Source organism: Mytilus galloprovincialis, chromosome 2 (genome assembly GCF_965363235.1).
Source record: "Mytilus galloprovincialis chromosome 2, xbMytGall1.hap1.1, whole genome shotgun sequence".
In the NCBI taxonomy this organism is placed as follows: domain Eukaryota; kingdom Metazoa; phylum Mollusca; class Bivalvia; order Mytilida; family Mytilidae; genus Mytilus; species Mytilus galloprovincialis.
In genome coordinates, this window is record NC_134839.1 from 109631889 (window position 1) to 109651340 (window position 19452).

The 19452-nt window shown below is 32.4% G+C and overlaps 1 protein-coding gene across 1 annotated transcript; it reads right to left on the minus strand.

Annotated features, from left to right (window-relative positions):
* Window positions 1-1104: 1104 nt before the first annotated feature.
* LOC143065353 (uncharacterized) lies at window positions 1105-18556 on the minus strand. Its single transcript, XM_076238883.1, has 12 exons — window positions 18416-18556; window positions 17692-17813; window positions 16612-16751; window positions 16109-16256; window positions 15586-15789; window positions 13552-13755; window positions 12030-12791; window positions 5029-5241; window positions 4274-4369; window positions 3034-3362; window positions 2634-2835; window positions 1105-1600 (listed from the first exon to the last, which is right to left on the minus strand). Exons 2-12 carry the CDS (start codon window positions 17783-17785, stop codon window positions 1326-1328), a joined length of 2667 nt encoding a protein of 888 aa, XP_076094998.1. The 5' UTR covers window positions 17786-17813; window positions 18416-18556; the 3' UTR covers window positions 1105-1325.
* Window positions 18557-19452: the final 896 nt, after the last annotated feature.

A 19452-nucleotide genomic window follows, 5' to 3' on the forward strand; every position in this document is an offset into this window, starting at 1 on the left:
AAGCTTCATGTAAATTATTGAACAATGAAAAACATTGAATATGAAATTTGGAGTTTTACCAAGAGAGCTAATAATTAATTAATAACACAGTCTGTCACACAGCATTTCGGGGACTCTCCCTCCGGTATCTTTCGTCCCTCTTTTATAGCGGACTATGCGGGGTCTTTTTCTTATTATTGGGGGGCATTATGATGACCTAAAGTTGTTCATTTCTGTGTCATTTAGTATCTTGGTAATCATAATACATATTCTTTTATACATATAGCGATGTCGTTATTACGACATAGCTATGTCGTTATTACGACATGTTATGTCGAAATTGCGACATAGCAATGTCGTTATAACGACATGTCATGTCGAAATTACGACATATTTTTTTTGAATGGCCCTTATCGGCTTCCGTAGTTTTTTGTTAAACTATTTGTAGATTCTGTTCTATATAAATGTCCTTTAAATTTGTGCAATTTGTTTTTCAAATAACTCATAGATATCAAACGTACACGTATGTTGTAAAAAAAGTCATTTTTTGCTGCATATTTATCAAATTAAAAAAAAAATGCACTATTTACTCTTTTATGATAATTGGCACACATAATCTTTTTTTTACATAATCAAACCAAATTGCATTTTAAAACAGAGGGGCCCATGAATTCGTTTTCAAGTTCAATAAGTTTGAATGATAAAAATCATTTGAAAACTGAATCTTTTCCCGATAAGTCATAGTTTGACGTCGCGAAAATAACAATTTTCGTCAGATACGTCATTACTTCCCCTGTAACTGTATCGTTTGCCCTTAACAGACTCCAGTATATTGACACTCTTCTAATAAGGATATGCAATTTCTTTTCAATATTCTGTTTTAAAGACCTTTCAGAGTCATCTAGTTTTGTGGTAACGAAACAGAACCCACAAGAGCGGACGGAAATACGAGAAAACAAACAGACGAAACAACGGACATACAGCTGAAATTTTTGTCAGATTCCTTTTGATATTTGTGTGAATGAAAATGTATGAACATAAGATAGATCAAATTGAAGTTGTCTTGTTTACTATGTAACTTTCTTTGAAATTCTCAGCGAAAACTAGTGATTTGCAAAATAAGTAAAGTAAAGAATTTATTCAAGATATATATTAGGTCCATATTCTATATAATTTAGTTTTAAAAAATAAAAATAAACAGATGAACTTCACGTATTATCAAAGCGTAAAATTCACCACAAAATAAATATTTAGTTTCAGATATGCGCATTAAAGTATTTTAAAGAAATATTGATTTTGAGGATTTGTATTTTTTTTGTATCATAATGTAAAACTTATGAACCATTTTATAATACAGTGTTTGCATTAAGTGAAGTGTTTTCTCCACTCTCTCCAATTGCCCGGATGTAAAAGAATAATTTGACATCACTGTCATCTTTAAATTTATCTGGAACTTCCACTTCTATAAAATCATTCAAAGTTTCTTGCCATTGGATAATATCAGCTCCTCCTATAGTTGTTCCTATTGAAATTTCAAAAACCATACGTCCTTGATATGAAAAGCAATCCTTCCAGTTAACCGTAATTTTGTTCTCTCTTCTTGTTACGGAAGCGTCAGCACCTAAAAGACGAACACAGTTTAGCTTAAACCATATAGTCATCAAACATGTTAGAACCTGCGATCACCCCCTGTTTTTAGCGGGGTTCGTGTTGCTTATTCTTTAGTTTTTCTATGTTGTGTCATGTATACTATTATTTGTGTTTGTCTTTTTAATTTTTAGCCATGATGTTCACAGTTTATTTTCGATTTATGAGTTTGACTGTCCCTCTGGTATCTGTTGTCCCACTTTTGTATGCTAGTAGATATCTTTTTAAAGGGACAACTATATGTTGACAAGATATGTCTTTAAGTTATTTATTATTTTCGCCCTCATAAACGTCCAACAACTTCTGATATTTATATATATAATTTCAAACAAGCGTGCTATAAAAAATTCCAGAAAATAAATAAAGGCAACAGTAGTATACCGCTGTTCGAAACTCATAAATCGATTGAAAAAAAAATATCCGGGTTACAAACTAAAACGTAGGAAAACGCATCAAATATTAGAGCAGAACAACGACAGAACTGAAACACAACATGAAGATGTAACACGCGCAAAAACGAACTATAATATAACAATGGTCATTTTCCTGACTTGGAACAGGACATTTTAAGAAAACAAAGGTAGGTTGAACCTTGTTTTGTGGCATGCCAATCATCCCTCATTTTAATGTTAAATATAACATTAAAATGACAACATTGCACGACTGGACTACAATAAAAATAAATTGGAGAACATAAAAGACAAAGAAACACGAATAATAGCTAACAGAAGGTACCAGGTTTAAAATTTAATACGCCAGATGTGGGTTTCGTCTTCACAAGACTAACAAGTGACGCTCAGATGAAAAAAGTTCGAAAGCCAAAACAAGTACAAAGTTGAAGAGCAATGAGGACCAAAAGTTCCCAACATTGTGCCTAATACGGCTTGCGTTTTCTGCCTAGGATAAGAACATCCTTATTATTGGAATAATTTATACTTTTACTCATAGAAAAATATCTGGGTTAAAAAGGAAAACACATTACTTTTTTACAAAATTAAACACCTTACCAGTGAGTCTTGGAGCAGAGTTCTGAATGGTCAGGTTCGTTGTTACATCTGTACTGCGCAGGTACATAGTGTTAACAGCGTTTACAGTGGTCGTGTACCTATTATCAGACAGTTTTAGTCCAAACAGTGAAAGATATGATATATCTTTGTTAACGTTTATAATAGTGGTCGTTATATCGGTATCCTTTCCGTCAAATTTCACCTGCAACAGAACAATATTGTTACGTAATACACTTAGTATATTTTGTATGATGTCTAACTGACTTAAATGCACATCTCTTTCATTATTAGTTTAATGAACGAATTTTTATTACAGCTTTGTACTTGACTTTCCAAATGAGGGGATTTATAGATGTAATCAAATACGATCATCAATAACTGTTTAGAACAATATACTTACAATAAACGACATAATTCCAAACGGATCAGAAAATCCCGACCATTTCATTTTAACAGATGTTTTACTGGCTTGGTGACCATTGCCTTGTTGGTATTCAGTTATAGACTGAGGCAAAACCTCTAGTTCAGCATTTCGAGCCGACGGAGATTGATCAGATATAACAATTCCATCAGAACAAGCTGTAGTATATAATCCTGCCATATTTCGACAGCGAATGGTAAGGTAGATCTTTTTATTAAAAACTTTGTCTCTGTCCATCGTTGATGTTGCTTTCAACACATCAGCAGTCTTTGTAAATTCGAACACCTCATTTCCAAATTGTTGCAAACCTGGAAAAAGTAATAGCAATATATGATTTATTCTCAATTGGAATTGAAGACCTAGTGTGCTGTGAAAAACTAAAATTTACAGAAAACAGTAAAAAAATAAAACATTTTATATCCTAATTCTACGATTCCCACCAGAATCATAAAAAAAAACATAGAAGATATAAGGTTACCTTATTTAAAAACAGAGACTGAAGGGTGGACAGAAAGAAGTGGGAATCGACAAATGGTGCATAGTGTGAGGTCAACTTAAAAAAAAATATATATGATATTAGAGTACTTCAGTTCTTCAAATGTTAAGCTTGGTATCTGTTTTAATAGAATTAACAGTATCAATTTTCTTGCACCAGATGCGCATTTCGACAATACATGTCTCTTCAGTGATGCTCGTGGCCAAAATACTTACAATTACAACCACCGGGTCGATGTCATTACTGATGGATCACCACCTACCCACACACCCCTTCCCCACCAACGATATCACCAGACCAGTAGTCCGCTTCTGTATTAATCAAACTGTTGTCAAACTGTTCATTGAATTTCAAATTGGTCGAAAAAATCAGGATTTGTCTACCCCGGCAAAAGATAACCAAAGGTGAAATTGGCAATAACTTTCAACCTTTGGACCACAATGCTCTTTAACTTTGTACTTTTTTTGCGTCTAAACTTGTTTAATTCGGGCGTCACTGATGAGTCTTGTCTAAGCGGGGTATACTTGATGTTTTAGTTTTATGATAATGGAAACGTTTGACATGATGTTACAGTGCGATGAAAAACAGGTGTTCAATTTGAATTTGGGTTGTGAAATTTACCTGTATGAGTTTGCTGCAATCGGGAATATCTGTAATCACTAGGCAAGCAATATCTAGCGATTGATAATGATAGGATATTGCATTAGTATTTAATGTACGTACCAGCAGCCCATTCACAATATTCAATGCCGGATTCCTCATCAACAACATTCCAATTAGCAGATATCGTATTTGAAACCTGTCCATCAATATCGGACCCTATTCAAATAGAAGATCGTTGATATTTATACAAAGTAATAGTTAAGGAAAGTTGTGAAAAATAAAAAAAAGTTAACAGAAATTATTTTAAACCGAACTCACAAAAAAAAATGAAGAATAAATTCTTCTCTTATATTTTTCAGCAATATCACATCTTTTTATTTCCAAACATAACAGTTTGTAGTATTGCAATAACAAATATAATAAGGGTTACAATCTCGGATAATCTTTAGTTTTATGAATTATTTCTATTCTGAACGGACTAAGCACACTTTCCAATTAAAGCGAACTAAAAAGACACGTATTTTGAAATGAAACGTCTCCAGCAACGTTTCATTATTTGAAAGCTTAGAAAGAAGAAATGAAAAAAAAAACCCTAAATCTTTATATAAAGGACAACCCGATGAAAAACAGCAATCTTTAATAGTGTCCTCAAATAATGAAGAAATACAGATTTACTTCAGAATGTATTGATTTTATCTGACAAAATTTACGTTATCAATTTCTTGTGTTCTCATGCGTTCTTCAAAATACAACTCTCAAAATGAATTTGATTGTGACATGATTTCCCGTCTTTAGTTTGAATCCAAATATTGCTTTACTAATATAAAACGAAAAATCATCAGATCAGAATTACTAGTGAATTGTGTTTTAAATACCTGTGCCATCATTAACGTAAGCTATTTCTGGTGGGGTAAGATCAACTAGGACATCAATGGAGTGTAGTTTTGTTGAGAGTCCCGCAGCATTAACTGCAATCACGGTTACGTATATCGTTGTGGAGTGTACGAGAGTAACGTTGTAGTTAAACCCAAAAGTGTTGACGCCAACGCTAGTAAAACCCTGAATTTCTGTACTCCCCTCTGTATAACCTAGTAAGAAATAATTACACTTTAATCATACGCAATCACAAAACATGCCCTTATCTTTTATTTAATGTTACGTTTTGAGAGCCGATCAAAATAAAAATAACAAATAAAATTAAGCAGGACAAATGCAATAAAAATTGGCAAAAATTGATTTGTACAATAAATTATCGTGTTATAACTATTTCATCTTTGGCGAAATATTCAAGTCCGAATCATTGCATATCTTTATGTGCTGTCAGATTTACAATAATAATAATAACATTTTAATTGAAACATGAGAGCTTATAACTATGTTCGACCGAAGTCTGACGTACAGTTGATCTGATATAAAAATACAGTGTTACATATATCTGTAATTTCATGTTTTCTCCCATCATGACAAATCGGAAAAAGTCGCTTATTTAAAGAGTTTAATGGACCGAAATACCTCACGGCTGAAAATTTGCATGAAGATAGAGTAAATATTATACTTTCATTTTAGCCCTGTCGTAGAGTTTTTCCACGGTGCAGTTTTTTGTAAAATCGAGTTAAAGTGTGATTTTCGGACTTTTTTGTTTTTCATTTCCAAATACGTGAACGCTTATAATAAATTCCCGAATGAAGATATCATTAAAAAATTTGGTATCAGATGAAAGAGTGATGTATCAGCTTTTAGTTGACATCAAATTTTAATACCATATAAACACATACATTGAGTGAATTGGACGATTTTCAAATAAATGTAACATTTTTTTCTATCTTACCGTCTGTCAAAGTATATTACATTTCTTATATAGATCACCAATAGTAAATTTTCACACAAAAATGTGGAACAACCAATACTTAAGAAGTTTTGATATATAAAAGTTTGACAGAACATACAAATCGACTTTTTAAAGCATTTTTATAAAACTCATCACATAGCAGTATTACTACTCAATTTTCACCCCAATAAATCATATAACGTTCCCCTTTCCTATTTTACCCTGTCATATGAAATGCAATGCATTTAACATGCATTTTCATTAGTTTTATAAAAAAGAATATATTTTGTATCAATAGTTGTGTCTATGTGCTTGAATAAGTACAGATGAAAAGGTTTAATAACTTTTGAGGTGCTTTTATTCTTGATTTTCGAAAAGACTAATTTTGAACCACATTGGAACAACTCCAAAAAAATTCCGGAAAGTTATTGTCAGTTGTAATTCCATTTAATAAAAACGAGTAAAGCAGCTTAGATCGTGTTATTAAGCCTTTACATGTCAAAGAAAAACACATTTTCATATATTTGGATTAGTGAGGAAAACAAAACATGCTTGTAACGATGAATCAACTTTCGTTAAAACATGCTTCATGACAAATATTACCATGATTACCATGACTAATAAAAAAAATGTCTTTTCTGGAGGCAAACGTCATACAAGCTAAGCAATTAAGGCATGTCGAGTCATTTGAGCGTGCCGATATTGTTTTAAATGACGCAAATTATCAGGCAGGTGGTGAGTTTATTCTTCATAAATAACTTCAAGAACAAGCCGCTTCAACATTCAGCATGCATGCTTCAAATTATTAGAGGCATGATGTTGCTTTTCAAATACTAATAGAGTGTCTACATGATGTTATGTTTGCAAAAGAAAGAAAACAACATTGTCGTTGTCGTATAGTTTGCTTGTTACATTTGTTTACATATATTGCATTTTGCGAAAACAGAAATAGTGAAAATCTTTTTACGATCGTTCAAAATTTCAAATTATTTCTATCTTTACAATGTATTCCAAATTCTCTGATAAATATTTTGCCTGGTTAGTAGATGACAATTTTTTTCCAATGGATAAAGATTACAATGCACTCTCATTTGATACTGAACGGAAATGTATACTTTAGCTGAGTGTTCAATATTCCTTAATGCAAAACCAGCACACCCCTGATCAGATACTAGTAGATGGTATTGGTAGTGTCCAAAGTCTTTATGTAAAATGGTACAACAGTTATTGAGATTTGGCCAATGACTGCTTTAAAACCATAATAAAAAAGTATGTGGTATGATTGCCAATTACACAAATCTCTACACAAGACCAAATATTACACATACATTTAAAACTAAAAGTCACCGTGCGGCCTTCAACATTAAGCAAAGCCCTTACCGCATAGTCAGCAATAAAGGGCCCGAATTGACAAATGTAAAACAATTCAAACGAGAAAAACAATGGCATAATCAATGTACAAAATAATAAACGAACAACAAAAATGTAACAGCAACAAATTACAACAACTGAAAAACAGGCTCCTGAATTGGGACAGCCGCATACAGACTGTGGTGAGGTTAAAGAAGTCAGTAAGCGCCCAACCCTCCCCTTACATCGGACATTGGTGTATATAAAAATGTGGTATGATTGCCAATGGAACAACTCTTCACAAGAGACCACAATGACACAGATATTTACAACTATAAGTTATCGCACGACCTTCAACAATAATCAAATCCCATACCGTATAGTCAGCTGTTAAAGGGGTCAGAGGGACATTAAGGTTTATTTCAAATGGTGGTAGATCCAAATTGTTCTTCAAGTCATTGAATGCAGATCAATTAGAGATTATAAGAAATGTATTTGTGCACCTGAAAATAAATATGGGTTGATAAGATTTGTAGGTACATTGTAACTATGCACTATCGCACTACAATGATTCTGATTTGCAAGTACATGACGAAATATTTCTAGCGGGATCTTTTCAAAATCTATAGAAGTAATTTTCTGCAGGATCTGTAAATTACTTAAGAGACAGATATAAGAATTATTCTGCCGCCTCTTTTTGCCAATGAGCAGATATTGAAAAGTTATTCCAGGGGTTGCAGCATATTAAAATCATGACAGTTATGTTTTATTTCTAATAAGTTATTTTCCTCAGATGTCAAACACGATGAATTGTGATTTTAGACTTGAGGCGTTTCTTCAACAAAAGCCACAAGACAGTTTTTCGTGACCTATTCACAACATATGCAACTTTTTAGTTACCCCTGATTTCTGGCACATCAACAGAAGCTCGCGCTCTTACATGATGCGACAAGTCTTCTCTAATCGAAATTGGCAAAGGATAACACTTACAATGGGTCAGGAAAAACATTCGTGCATCAAAATGTATCATTCTAGCTATTTATTATATTCACACATATGTTGCAGTGAAAATCAGTTCACCGCTGATAAAAATGACCCCAGAAGCAATGGCCAATCAGTACACTGAACATAGAAAATGATAGTGCGGATGGGGCATCGGTGTACTTGGGACACATTCTTGTTCTTTTCTAGTATTCCGTTACCTTTTTATATTGATGTGCATATTGATATATAGTGTTAGTGTATTAAAATTATACATAGACAGCAACCTTTGAAGTGGTATATCCCTGTGAATCTTTGTTTGTAGTTCACATATATATATTGGGCTTTCAATTCTGCTTTTTATTTTATTGTTCATAGCTTTTTTAATTTTAATTTTTAATTTGTAAAAGTTAACCATTATAGGTCAAAGTACGGTCGTCAAAACGGAGCATTGGCTCACACCGAACAGTAAGGGATTCAAAAAATTATCAGTATAAAAGCATTGCAACGGTCTAATCAATATCAAAGAGCTGATAGCTCTGAGGTGGAAGAAGGTGAATAAAAGGTAACTTGAATTACCATAAAAGCAGCCCCACTTACCCAGGCTGCTTTGTTCCATTATCGTTAAAATGTATTTTTTTTCTTCAAACAAGAAAAGGTCATAAGTACATGGATTTCCCATCCGTACAATCATTTTCTATGTTCAGTTGACTATGAAAATTAGGTAAAATCTTTAATTTGGCAGTAAAATTAAGAAGATCATATCAAGAGGAACACATGTGTACTAAGTTTCAAGTTGATTGGATTTCAACTTCATCAAAAACTACCTCGACCATAAACTTTATAACCAGAAGCAGGACGGACGGACAGACTAGAAAACATATTGCCCATAAATGGAGCATAAAAATAGTAAGACTTGTTACATACCCGCCAACTTTTGAAAGTTACCAAATGGGTTTTTACTGCACAACAACAATTTTAAAGGTTACAATTTTTAGCGACGTATTTTGCAAGATCTGGATTGTCTAGAAAAAGTGTCATATTTGTATGATGAACTTACATGCCTTTTCCTTAAGTCTGTTTGCATGATTCTAGTTATATATTAAATCGGTAGAAAAAATATACATGAAGCTAGCAGACCAGGGTTTATTTTCCAGATTAAGAATATTAGATGCTTGTTGAAATTTCCAATTTTGAATTATGCACAAATATGGACCTTTAACAGGTTGGGAACAACACTCCAAATGAGGGTAACCTAACTGGAAGATCATCACAACCCACTGTAAAAAATGAGCACAAAAAAAAGTCATTTATATTCATATTATTTGATGAAACTCTTCCCCAAGAACTATGCATCTATTAAGTACTGAATGGTCAAAACATCATGTTTTTTTATCGACATAAATTTTGTCGTAAATGTAACCAAATGATGTAGAAATTGTGTTTTTTCTTCAAATTTCCATCAAATTGTAATGTTTATAGTTCCCTTATTGCCTCTCTATTTGAATAAAATAAAATAATAAGAATATGTTTCTTGTTTTGTTTTGTTTTTGACAAATGATTGTTCACTGCTTGCAAATGAATCATTATATTTATATATCTTATCTGCATGTATTTTTGTTCATGTCTCCATCTCCTTATCATTTGTAAATGTTTAGACAAATAAGAAAGAAATAAGCTCCACATGTATATTTGCAACATCGTAAATTTATTAAAAAAAATAACATACACTAACACTAGTACTGCATGGATTTTAAGCATTCTTAACAGTCATATTTGTAGAAAGCTTAAAAAGACTTTAAAACAGTGTAAAATGTCTTGCTATTTCTTAGCTTACACAATAAAATCTAATATATATAGTTGCACATATTGTATGGTGACTTCTAATAAGAAATAAACAAATTTATCATATAAACTTCAATTTAATCCTTGAAAGGAGGTCTAGATTGCTAAAATAATTTATAAATTTTATTTTTTCTATTTGTCCAAAATCATTTAAATTCATTTAATCAATATCATTTTATGATTATTTGATTAAAATATTAATCATTTATAGTCTTTTTACAATTTACATTTTTAAAAGCAAAATAACTGAAAACAGGATAAAACAAAGGGAAGTAACAAAAAAGTATTTCAATATTCCCAATACACATCGTTTTGATAACACAACGGCAGTTAGCCGGAGGTAAACATCGTTGATTACCAGTATGTTTGACACCCAAGCTGTCAAGTGAAGCCATATAATTATACATCTTCTTTGATGTTCAGGTAAAATTTAACACAGGTGTCAATTACACCCGTACAGTAGTAAGAAATGATCAAATATGGCGTCTGAAAATTTTCATTCATGAAATATTTCATACACGGGAGTTTTTTCTCCTAAACGGGAGGACGGGAGGAGACCCCTAAAACGTGAGTTTTGTACTCCCGTCGGCAGGTTCACATGTATGTTACGAAGGACAACTTCACATGACAAAGGAAAACTATGAATAAAGACAACACTTTATATATCCTTTTTATTTATATAAAAACAAAATATTCTTGTCTGCAGGATTGCAAATTCGTAACTTCAAGGGCGAACTTGTAAACAGGGCGAGTTGTCCCGATACCAAATTCACGCATGCGTAATACAAATATCTACAGTTAAACAAATAACGTTCATGTGGATGAGATGAAATCTAATAATTTACATAAATAAAAGGGTCATATTTACGATAGTGATTGTTTTACAATCATAATTTACAAATTAAATGATTCAGATGCCTAATCATGTGTAAAAATCGGTGTCAGGAATCTTAAGTTGTTTTGAAATTGTAATACACGAAATGAATGCGGCATACGGAGACTCAATGCAAATGGTCAGCCCCTTAAGTCTTCAGAAGACTTGACGTCTTCTTCCACTAATAAAAAACGAGAAACGAGAAACATTTATGAACCACGTGAACAAATGACAACCATGTCTGTCGTTGTTTTATAAAAAAGGGGGACACATCTTTTAAATGTGATATTGGTCTAGTACTGATTTATTTATTAATATAAAAACAAACTTTTGTACTATTGTGTCATGAACATGAAGACTAATTTTTATAGTTCTAACATCGTTTTAAGTTAAAATTATCAGCCAAGAATTTTCATCATTTTTTTCATAACACCATGGACCGGGTGTTACCTTTACAGTTCTTATTTCTCCTCTGTTCTTTATGGCATTTTAAAAAAACTTTCCCAAAAATATCTTTATAGGTGGCCATATACTATTGCATAGCTAAATCTTAATTATGAATATTTTTTGTCGATAACTTCCGTAGATAATGATATTTGTTTCATTTTCTTACATGATCACTAATGTCTGGTAATCAGACATAAATATGACTAGCTATATTTGTGGAGCATTCCTAGCGCATGCTTCCAAAAAAAAAATCTCATCTAACATGAGAGACTATCGAGAAATTGTCCAAAATGTCTAAAATTTTGGTTTTTTTTAAATCCCCCCTTTTGACCTTTGACTGCAGTTTTCAAAATTCTGCACCACTTTGACACTCTACGACATGCCTTAATCAAAGGATATTATATTTTTTCTACAAAATAAGACCAAAATTAGCCGTGAGGTATTTCGGTCCTTTAAATTTTCAAATTTACCTGATTTGTCACCGTACTATTAGTGGATATTAGTCGTCCAAAGTATATTTAAAATATGGTACACACATGTTAAATACTTACCAACTGCCCATAAATATTGCACTATTGGACTCTCTGTATCTTCAAATAACCAAGACGCATGGATAGATGACCACTGATGTAATACAACCGTAGTAACATGAACCTTACTACCACTATCCAGAGGAAGAACTTGTTCTATAACTACATCATCTATAAGGAGACCAGTGTTTTTATCTAAACTCCCTAAGACAGCTTCAACAATCTCTGCTTTGGCTTTGAAATAAAATGAATGTTTGTGCCAAATCACTCCTGGAGATATAACGCCATGTGTTTGGTCTTTAGTGAAGATAAGAAATATATGTTGATTATCTCCGAAATTGACTACTCCCTCTATGTTTTGAACTGCAGAATCTGATATTGGAGAATGACCAGCCACAAATGTTGATCTATATACTTCCCCTGGTATCAAACCGGATATGTTCTGTTTTATAGTTCCATGCACAAAGCAAAATGATCGACCATCATAAGCTGTGTCTACATCCGATCGGATAACTACTGTACAGTCTTCTTTGTTAACATGCCATGATGTAGGTTTTAAACAAGCATCAGTTGTACAAAGCAGCTTGGATGAAATGTTTGAAAAATCAAGAAAACACCCATTTGTCTCTTCAAAGGATGGATTTTGTACTAGATTGTTCGATGAATGGTTGAATGAAATAGGTACAGGAGGTGATGTATCTATGGTAACTCCACTTGATACTATGATGGGTGACATGTGACCAACACTGTCGACTGCATATACTTTACTGTACACAGTATGACCTAAATAAGTTAATATTTGACAGTGTATTATCAATTAGTAGGGAATAATGCTTTACTAAATGAACGGCACTTAAAATTAGCCGGTTTTGACCAATGTATGGAATATTGCTGTCCATTTCTTTGGTCAGATTTTTTCATTTTTTCTTTCTTTATTTTTTAGTAATGTTAAGAATAAAACAAAAAGAAAAATAATTCCCTGTCTTGAAATGCTTTGCATTAGTAATTTCGTAAATTTTACGGACGCCATCACGAGTTGGTTGACCGTTATGGAATATCTCCGATAGAGATGATATCGGATATGTTCAATATGTCGTAACTACAATCCCGTTCCCTTTTCACGAATGTAACCTACCGAATTAGACTTTTTACCTTTATTTGTGACATTTTTACCTATTGTGTCTGTTTGTATTGTTCACGCATCATTGTCAATGTTATCAAATTTGATGCGACTGTCGTAAAAGTGCGAGATTTAGCGCTATAAAACCAGGTTCAATCTACCATTCTCTACATTTCAAAATGCCTGTACCAAGTCGGGAATATGTCAGTTGTTGTCCATTCATTTGATTTTTTTTTTGTCATTTGAATTTGCCATGTGATTAGGGACTTTCCGATTGAATTATCCTCGGAGTTCAGTATTTTTGTGATGTTACTTTTTCAAAATTCAACAACAATACAACACTTGAGTGGTACCAATTACTTATGTACTGGACACATTAGATTGTTAACAATAATAAGTTTAAAAACAAATATATGTATCTACCATTTTCAATTTCAGTTGTCAGTTGTTCAGACACATATGTATGCATTCCAACATTTTTCCATGATAGTACGTTGCAATGATCATCTGATTGTTTTGTTCCAACACACCAATGGTATTTGCTTAATCCACTTTCGGTATCAAGGAAGCCATGCCAGTTACCAGACACAATTTCAGACTTGTTTTGGTAAGCGTTGTCATGTAGACCTGTCAACAAGTAATATAGTTACTTATAGGCCAAGTGAACATATTTAAATGAGTTGTCTTTAATTCCATAATACTCATTTGTATAATGAATCGTAAATAATAAACTAATGACAAAGATTTCATCACAGCTTAAAAAATATAATTGTCAAAACGATAATAACTAGAGGTTCTAAAGACCCTGTGTCACTCACCTTGGTAAATTTGATTATTAAACAAAGGACATAGATGGATTCATGACAAAAGTTTGTTTTCGTGACGGTGATGTGTTTGTAGATCTTATTTTACTGAAAATTCTTGCTTCTTACAATTATCTCTATCTATAATGAACTTGGCCCAGTTACAGAGGAAAATATTTTGTAAAAATTTACAAAAATTTACAAAGTTTATGAAAGTTGTTAAAAGTTGACTATAAAGGGTAATAATTTCTTAAGGGGTCAATTGACAATTTTGGTCATGTTGACTTATTTGTAGGTCTTACTTTGGTTGTTTACAGTTTATCTCTTTGTAAAATAATATTGAAGACGAAAGCTGCCAAAAAAAATTCTTAAAATTCAGGGGTAGCAACCTAACAACGGGCTGCCTGATTGGTCTGAAAATTTCAGATACATCTTGACCTAATGAACAATATTATCCTCGTCAGATTTTCTCTAAATGCTTTGGTTTCAGAGATATGAGCCAAAAACTGCATTTTACAATATGTTCTATTTTTTGCAATGTCGGCCATCTTTGTTCGCGGCGGGGTCATAGGACAAATTTTTTGAACATGATACCCTAATGAAGATTGCGGACAAGTTTGGATAGATTTGTCCTAGCAGTTTCAGAGGAAAAGATTTTGTAAAAGATTACAAAAACTTACGATTTTGTTTTAAAAATTGAGTATAAAGGGCAATAACTCCTTAAGGGGTCATCTGACCATTTGGGTCATAGGACTTATTTGTAGATTTTACTTTGCTGAACATTATTGCTGTTTACAGTATATCGGACTACTAACACAAAGGTTTCTGGTTCGATTCCCGTTCGGGATGAAAATTTCAGGAACTCAATTTTCGGCTCTCCCTTGACACAATTTGCGAGTATGGTCTTGAGGGAACAATGATAGTCCGTCGGAAGGACACGATAAATGGCTGACCCGTGTTAAGAGAGAGCCATTTCTCTTTTACGTTAAAGACACACTTGTAGATTTCGAAAAAGAGTAGTCTAATGCCGCAACAAGGCAGCACTCGCACCCGAAAAGTGGAAAGGGATTAATATAAGTTGTAAAACTTGTTTCCCAATCCACTATAAATAAATATGTTCAAACTACAGTATATCTCTATTTATAATAATATTCAAGATAATAACCAAAAACAACAAAAAATCCTTAAAATTACCAATTCAGGGGCAGCAACCCAACAACAGGTTGTTCGTTTCGTCTAAAAATTTCAGGGCAGATAGATCTTCACCTGATACATCGTGTCAAATTTGCTCTAAATGCTTTTGTTTCAGAGATAAAAGCCAAAATCTACATTTTACCACTATGTTCTTTTTTTAGCCAAGGACAAGAAACATTTCTGCTGTCACAAATTATGATTGTGTTACAGTTCTTAAAGTCAAAAGTTATAAGATTTTCGTGTTATAGATCCAACATATTAAATGTGGCTTATCTGATCTTTAACATCGATATTGCCACGCTTTGGATTTCAATGACACAAAAAATAGGAACCAAGGAGAAGGAAGAGTTTAGTAAACATAGATTAAAATTAGCACCAATATCCTCTTGCAAACTTTTCAGTAAGGATGTAGATGATAAATTAAATTATTACTTTGTATTAACCCCAATATATAGCATACCTATTCCATCATACACTAGACCGGTTACAGGTGCAGCCATGTCTACTGTTATCCCATCAGATGATACTGTAGTTCTTAGGCCAGACAAAGTAGACACAACAATATTGCTGTAGTAACGTACTCCGGGTTTCATCATTAATCGACTTATATTGAAGCCAATTGAAGACGATGGTATATTTACATCCACAATATGCAGGTCACTTCCTGTAGAAATGAATTACAACTAAAAAATTAACAAAATATTTTCCTGCAGTATACCATGAAATCATTATCAATTTTCTGTATATGGTGTACGCTGGTCGTATAAACATAGTTAGCATCGAAATGTTAAGAGAAATAGTAATGAATAACGTTTTTACAACGGGTTTACTTCATTGCTGACTAAAACAACATGTAATTTGCAAAAGGTACATACTTCCATCCTAACTGAACGCGAATGGAATGCACTGTTTCGAGAGTCAAAATAAATTAAATGTATAAAGGTACCATTGAATTCAAAATAACATTTCATATATAAAATTACCTCCAGGAAAACTGCTGAGATAAAGATTAAACTGTTCAATGCTATTTGGAATGGAGAGAAATACGTTTTCCCAGGAAACCGTAAATAGTGTCCCTGCTTTGATAAAATCTACATCATTCTTCCAAAATCCTGGTACTTTCTCCACAACCTAAAAGATAAATGTCTTATCTAAATTTTCCATTATGTGTTGCTTATTTAAACTGTCATGAGTCATTAATTCTATCTCATTATTAGTTTTTTTATTTTTATTATTACATAAAACTATGATTTCTGAATAAAAGAAATGTCCATACAATGTACATAGGTAATATGAAATTAAATAACTTAACGTGTTATCATTAGACGACCTAATCAAACTGTATTGCATTCATGTAATAATAAATTTAATGTCTTTTCAGAAAAAGAGTAAGGAATGATCAATTTGAGATCATTACAAATTAATAAATATTAGTTAAAATTTCTGTTTAACCTTCTTGACAATAAATAAGCAAATAATCACTTACTGCTGCTCCTTGGAGGTCATTTACTGGAACTTGTTTTGATAACACAGTAATTCCTGGAGACTTGAATATTGCATATGTGTTTTTATCATACCAGACCCGAACAAATACTGAGTAGGATACTGTTTCTTTTAGGTTTTTGCCTGCAATAACGCTTAAATTCTTATATCTTTAAGCAAGACTGACAGCTTTAAGTCCCTACAATATCTTTTATGATAATAATAATTCAAACCATACACCATATTGTTATCAATTGAAAACAAGAATGTGTCCACAGTACACGGATGCCCCGTCCGCACTATCATTTTCTATGTTCAGTGGACCGTGAAAATGGGGTCAAATCTCTAATAAAAATTAAAAAGATCATGTCATAGGGAACATGTGTAATAAGTTTCTCAAGTTGATTGGACCTAAACTTCATCAAAAACTACTTCGATTAAAAACTTTAACCTTGAGCGGGCCTACTGACAAACGGACGGACAGACGAACGAACGAACGGATGGACAGACGGACGCACCGACCAGAAAACATAATGCCCATAAAAGGGACATGAAAACAATTACAAACAATTGATAAACAATATAATACAATATCAAAGAATATTTACTAATAGTGGAAATCAGTCAAAATGTCCCGAACCTTCTTGCATAAAATCATGCCATCAAACTTTTGGTAATTTTAGAAAGAATTAAGTATAAACAAATGTTTTATTTCTATTAAATAGGGCATAATGAAACGTAGATTATTAATACATGCAGTCAATTGCCAATCAAAGCATTTAACAGGGACTTTTCAATTTAAGACTCAAACAACATAAAAAAGAAGACATTATTTGAATATTTCAATAGATCCTTGACTCAGAAGCCGCGTCAAACGCCATTCTATTGCAAAGTCACATTCTCTCTAAATGTTGCTGTATTTAAGGAACAGAAACGTCTATTTTCAAATGATTCTTGTTTATTTGATAATTTGTACAGAAGTTTGTTCAATAACCAACCGAATAAAGGATGAGCACACTCTTTGCGATAGTTCCTTTTATGTTTTGTTTATCTTAACGTTGTAGTAAAATATATTTGATTATACCTCTTGGTAGAGAGTAAACAGCTTCCATACTACGTCCAACATGATGCCATACGGGATCAGTGAAGCTATTGATAACACCTTCTGGAATTTCCATTGAAGCTAAACCAACACTCCATTCATACCTAAATATTCATGGAGATTTTCTTAAGTTGCTAATCTGATGTTTTACAAGAATGTCATATATAGTTCTCAAAGGTACCAGGTTTATAATTTGATACGCGCGTTTCGTCTACATAAAGTATAAAGCTTAAGAGCTTTGAGGTCCCCAAAAAGTTGTGCCAAATACGGCTTAGGTGATCTAAGGTGATCTAAGCCTACGATAAAAAAATCTTTAGTATTCGAATAATTTCATACTTTTGCGAACATTTAATTTAATAAACAAAAATACCATATCATTGCTATGCATGTCAACACCGAAGTTCTGACTACAATACTGGTGATACATGAAATATATCTTCATTTCAAAATAGTATCGACTATATTAAAAGGCTATGTTTTGATCTCTATAGATATCTGTTTATACGTTACCAGAATTATATTTTGATTATATCATTTTATCATGGTTAACTACATGTTGATAAAAAAAATAATATTCATAAGTATACACCAACTTGTAACCTGAAATTAGATTTAAAACCACACAAATTATTAAGAATTTATATTATTTCTTTTTTAACTTTAATCCGCATCTTATTTACTAAAGCGGCTTGTATATCAATCTTACCACTGTGGTTGTAATCCTTGATTTTTAGATATTTTCCATTTAGCAGCAAGATTGGTATTACTTGGTGTAAACTTGGTCTGTGTAGTCGATGTTAAATCAGTTATATCAACCACCTCTAGCAGAGTGTTAGTGTTAACTGATAAGAAAGTATATAACATAAAGCTCAACACAAACAATTAGAAAATATTTTTTCGTTGTTCAGATTTATACAAAAAAGTCTACAAAATGTCCGATGCATATATGAACAGCGGTATATTACTGTCACTTTTATTTACATTATGTATTGAACATCAAATGTATAGCATAAGGCAAAACAAAATATCAAATGTAATCACTTATAATAAGCAATCCCACTAACATGTTTGTTTTTCGTTCATTATTCACCTGAGATCACTCCTAGTTTTTGGTAGGGTTCGTGTTGTTTATTCTTTAGTTTTCTATGTTGTGTCATGTGTACTATTGTTTTTCTGTTTGTCTTTTTCATTTTTAGCCATGGCGTTGTCAGTTTGTTTTAGATTTATGAGTTTGACTGTCCCTTTGGTATCTTTCGTCCCTCTTTTATATAAATAAGGCCGTTAGTTCTCTCGTTTGAATTGTTTAACATCGTCATTTAGCTGACTATGCGTTATGGACTTTGCTCAATGTTGAAGGCCGTACAGGGACCTATAGTTGTTAGTTTCTGTGTCATTTCGGTCTCTTTGTGGACAGATGTCTCATACACCCTCTTCTTTTCTTAAAAGCATTGAAGAGTTAATTATCTTCACAAGGTTTTTATTTCTCAATATTTGTTGTGGTTTTGGATACCTTTTTCGTGTTTAAAATTAAAAGAAATATGAATTTAAACAGTACATATAAGAATACTATTACATACAATATCGTACAAAAAATAAGTGAATGTGCAAAGTAGGATTTTGTTCTAATTGTTTGAAAGAAAAAAATACAACTGATCTGATGTCTCAACTGGTAATCTTTTCCAATTTATCTAAACAATGTAGAGATTAAGAAGATAAATGGTCTATGTTATGCTATATGTTTTG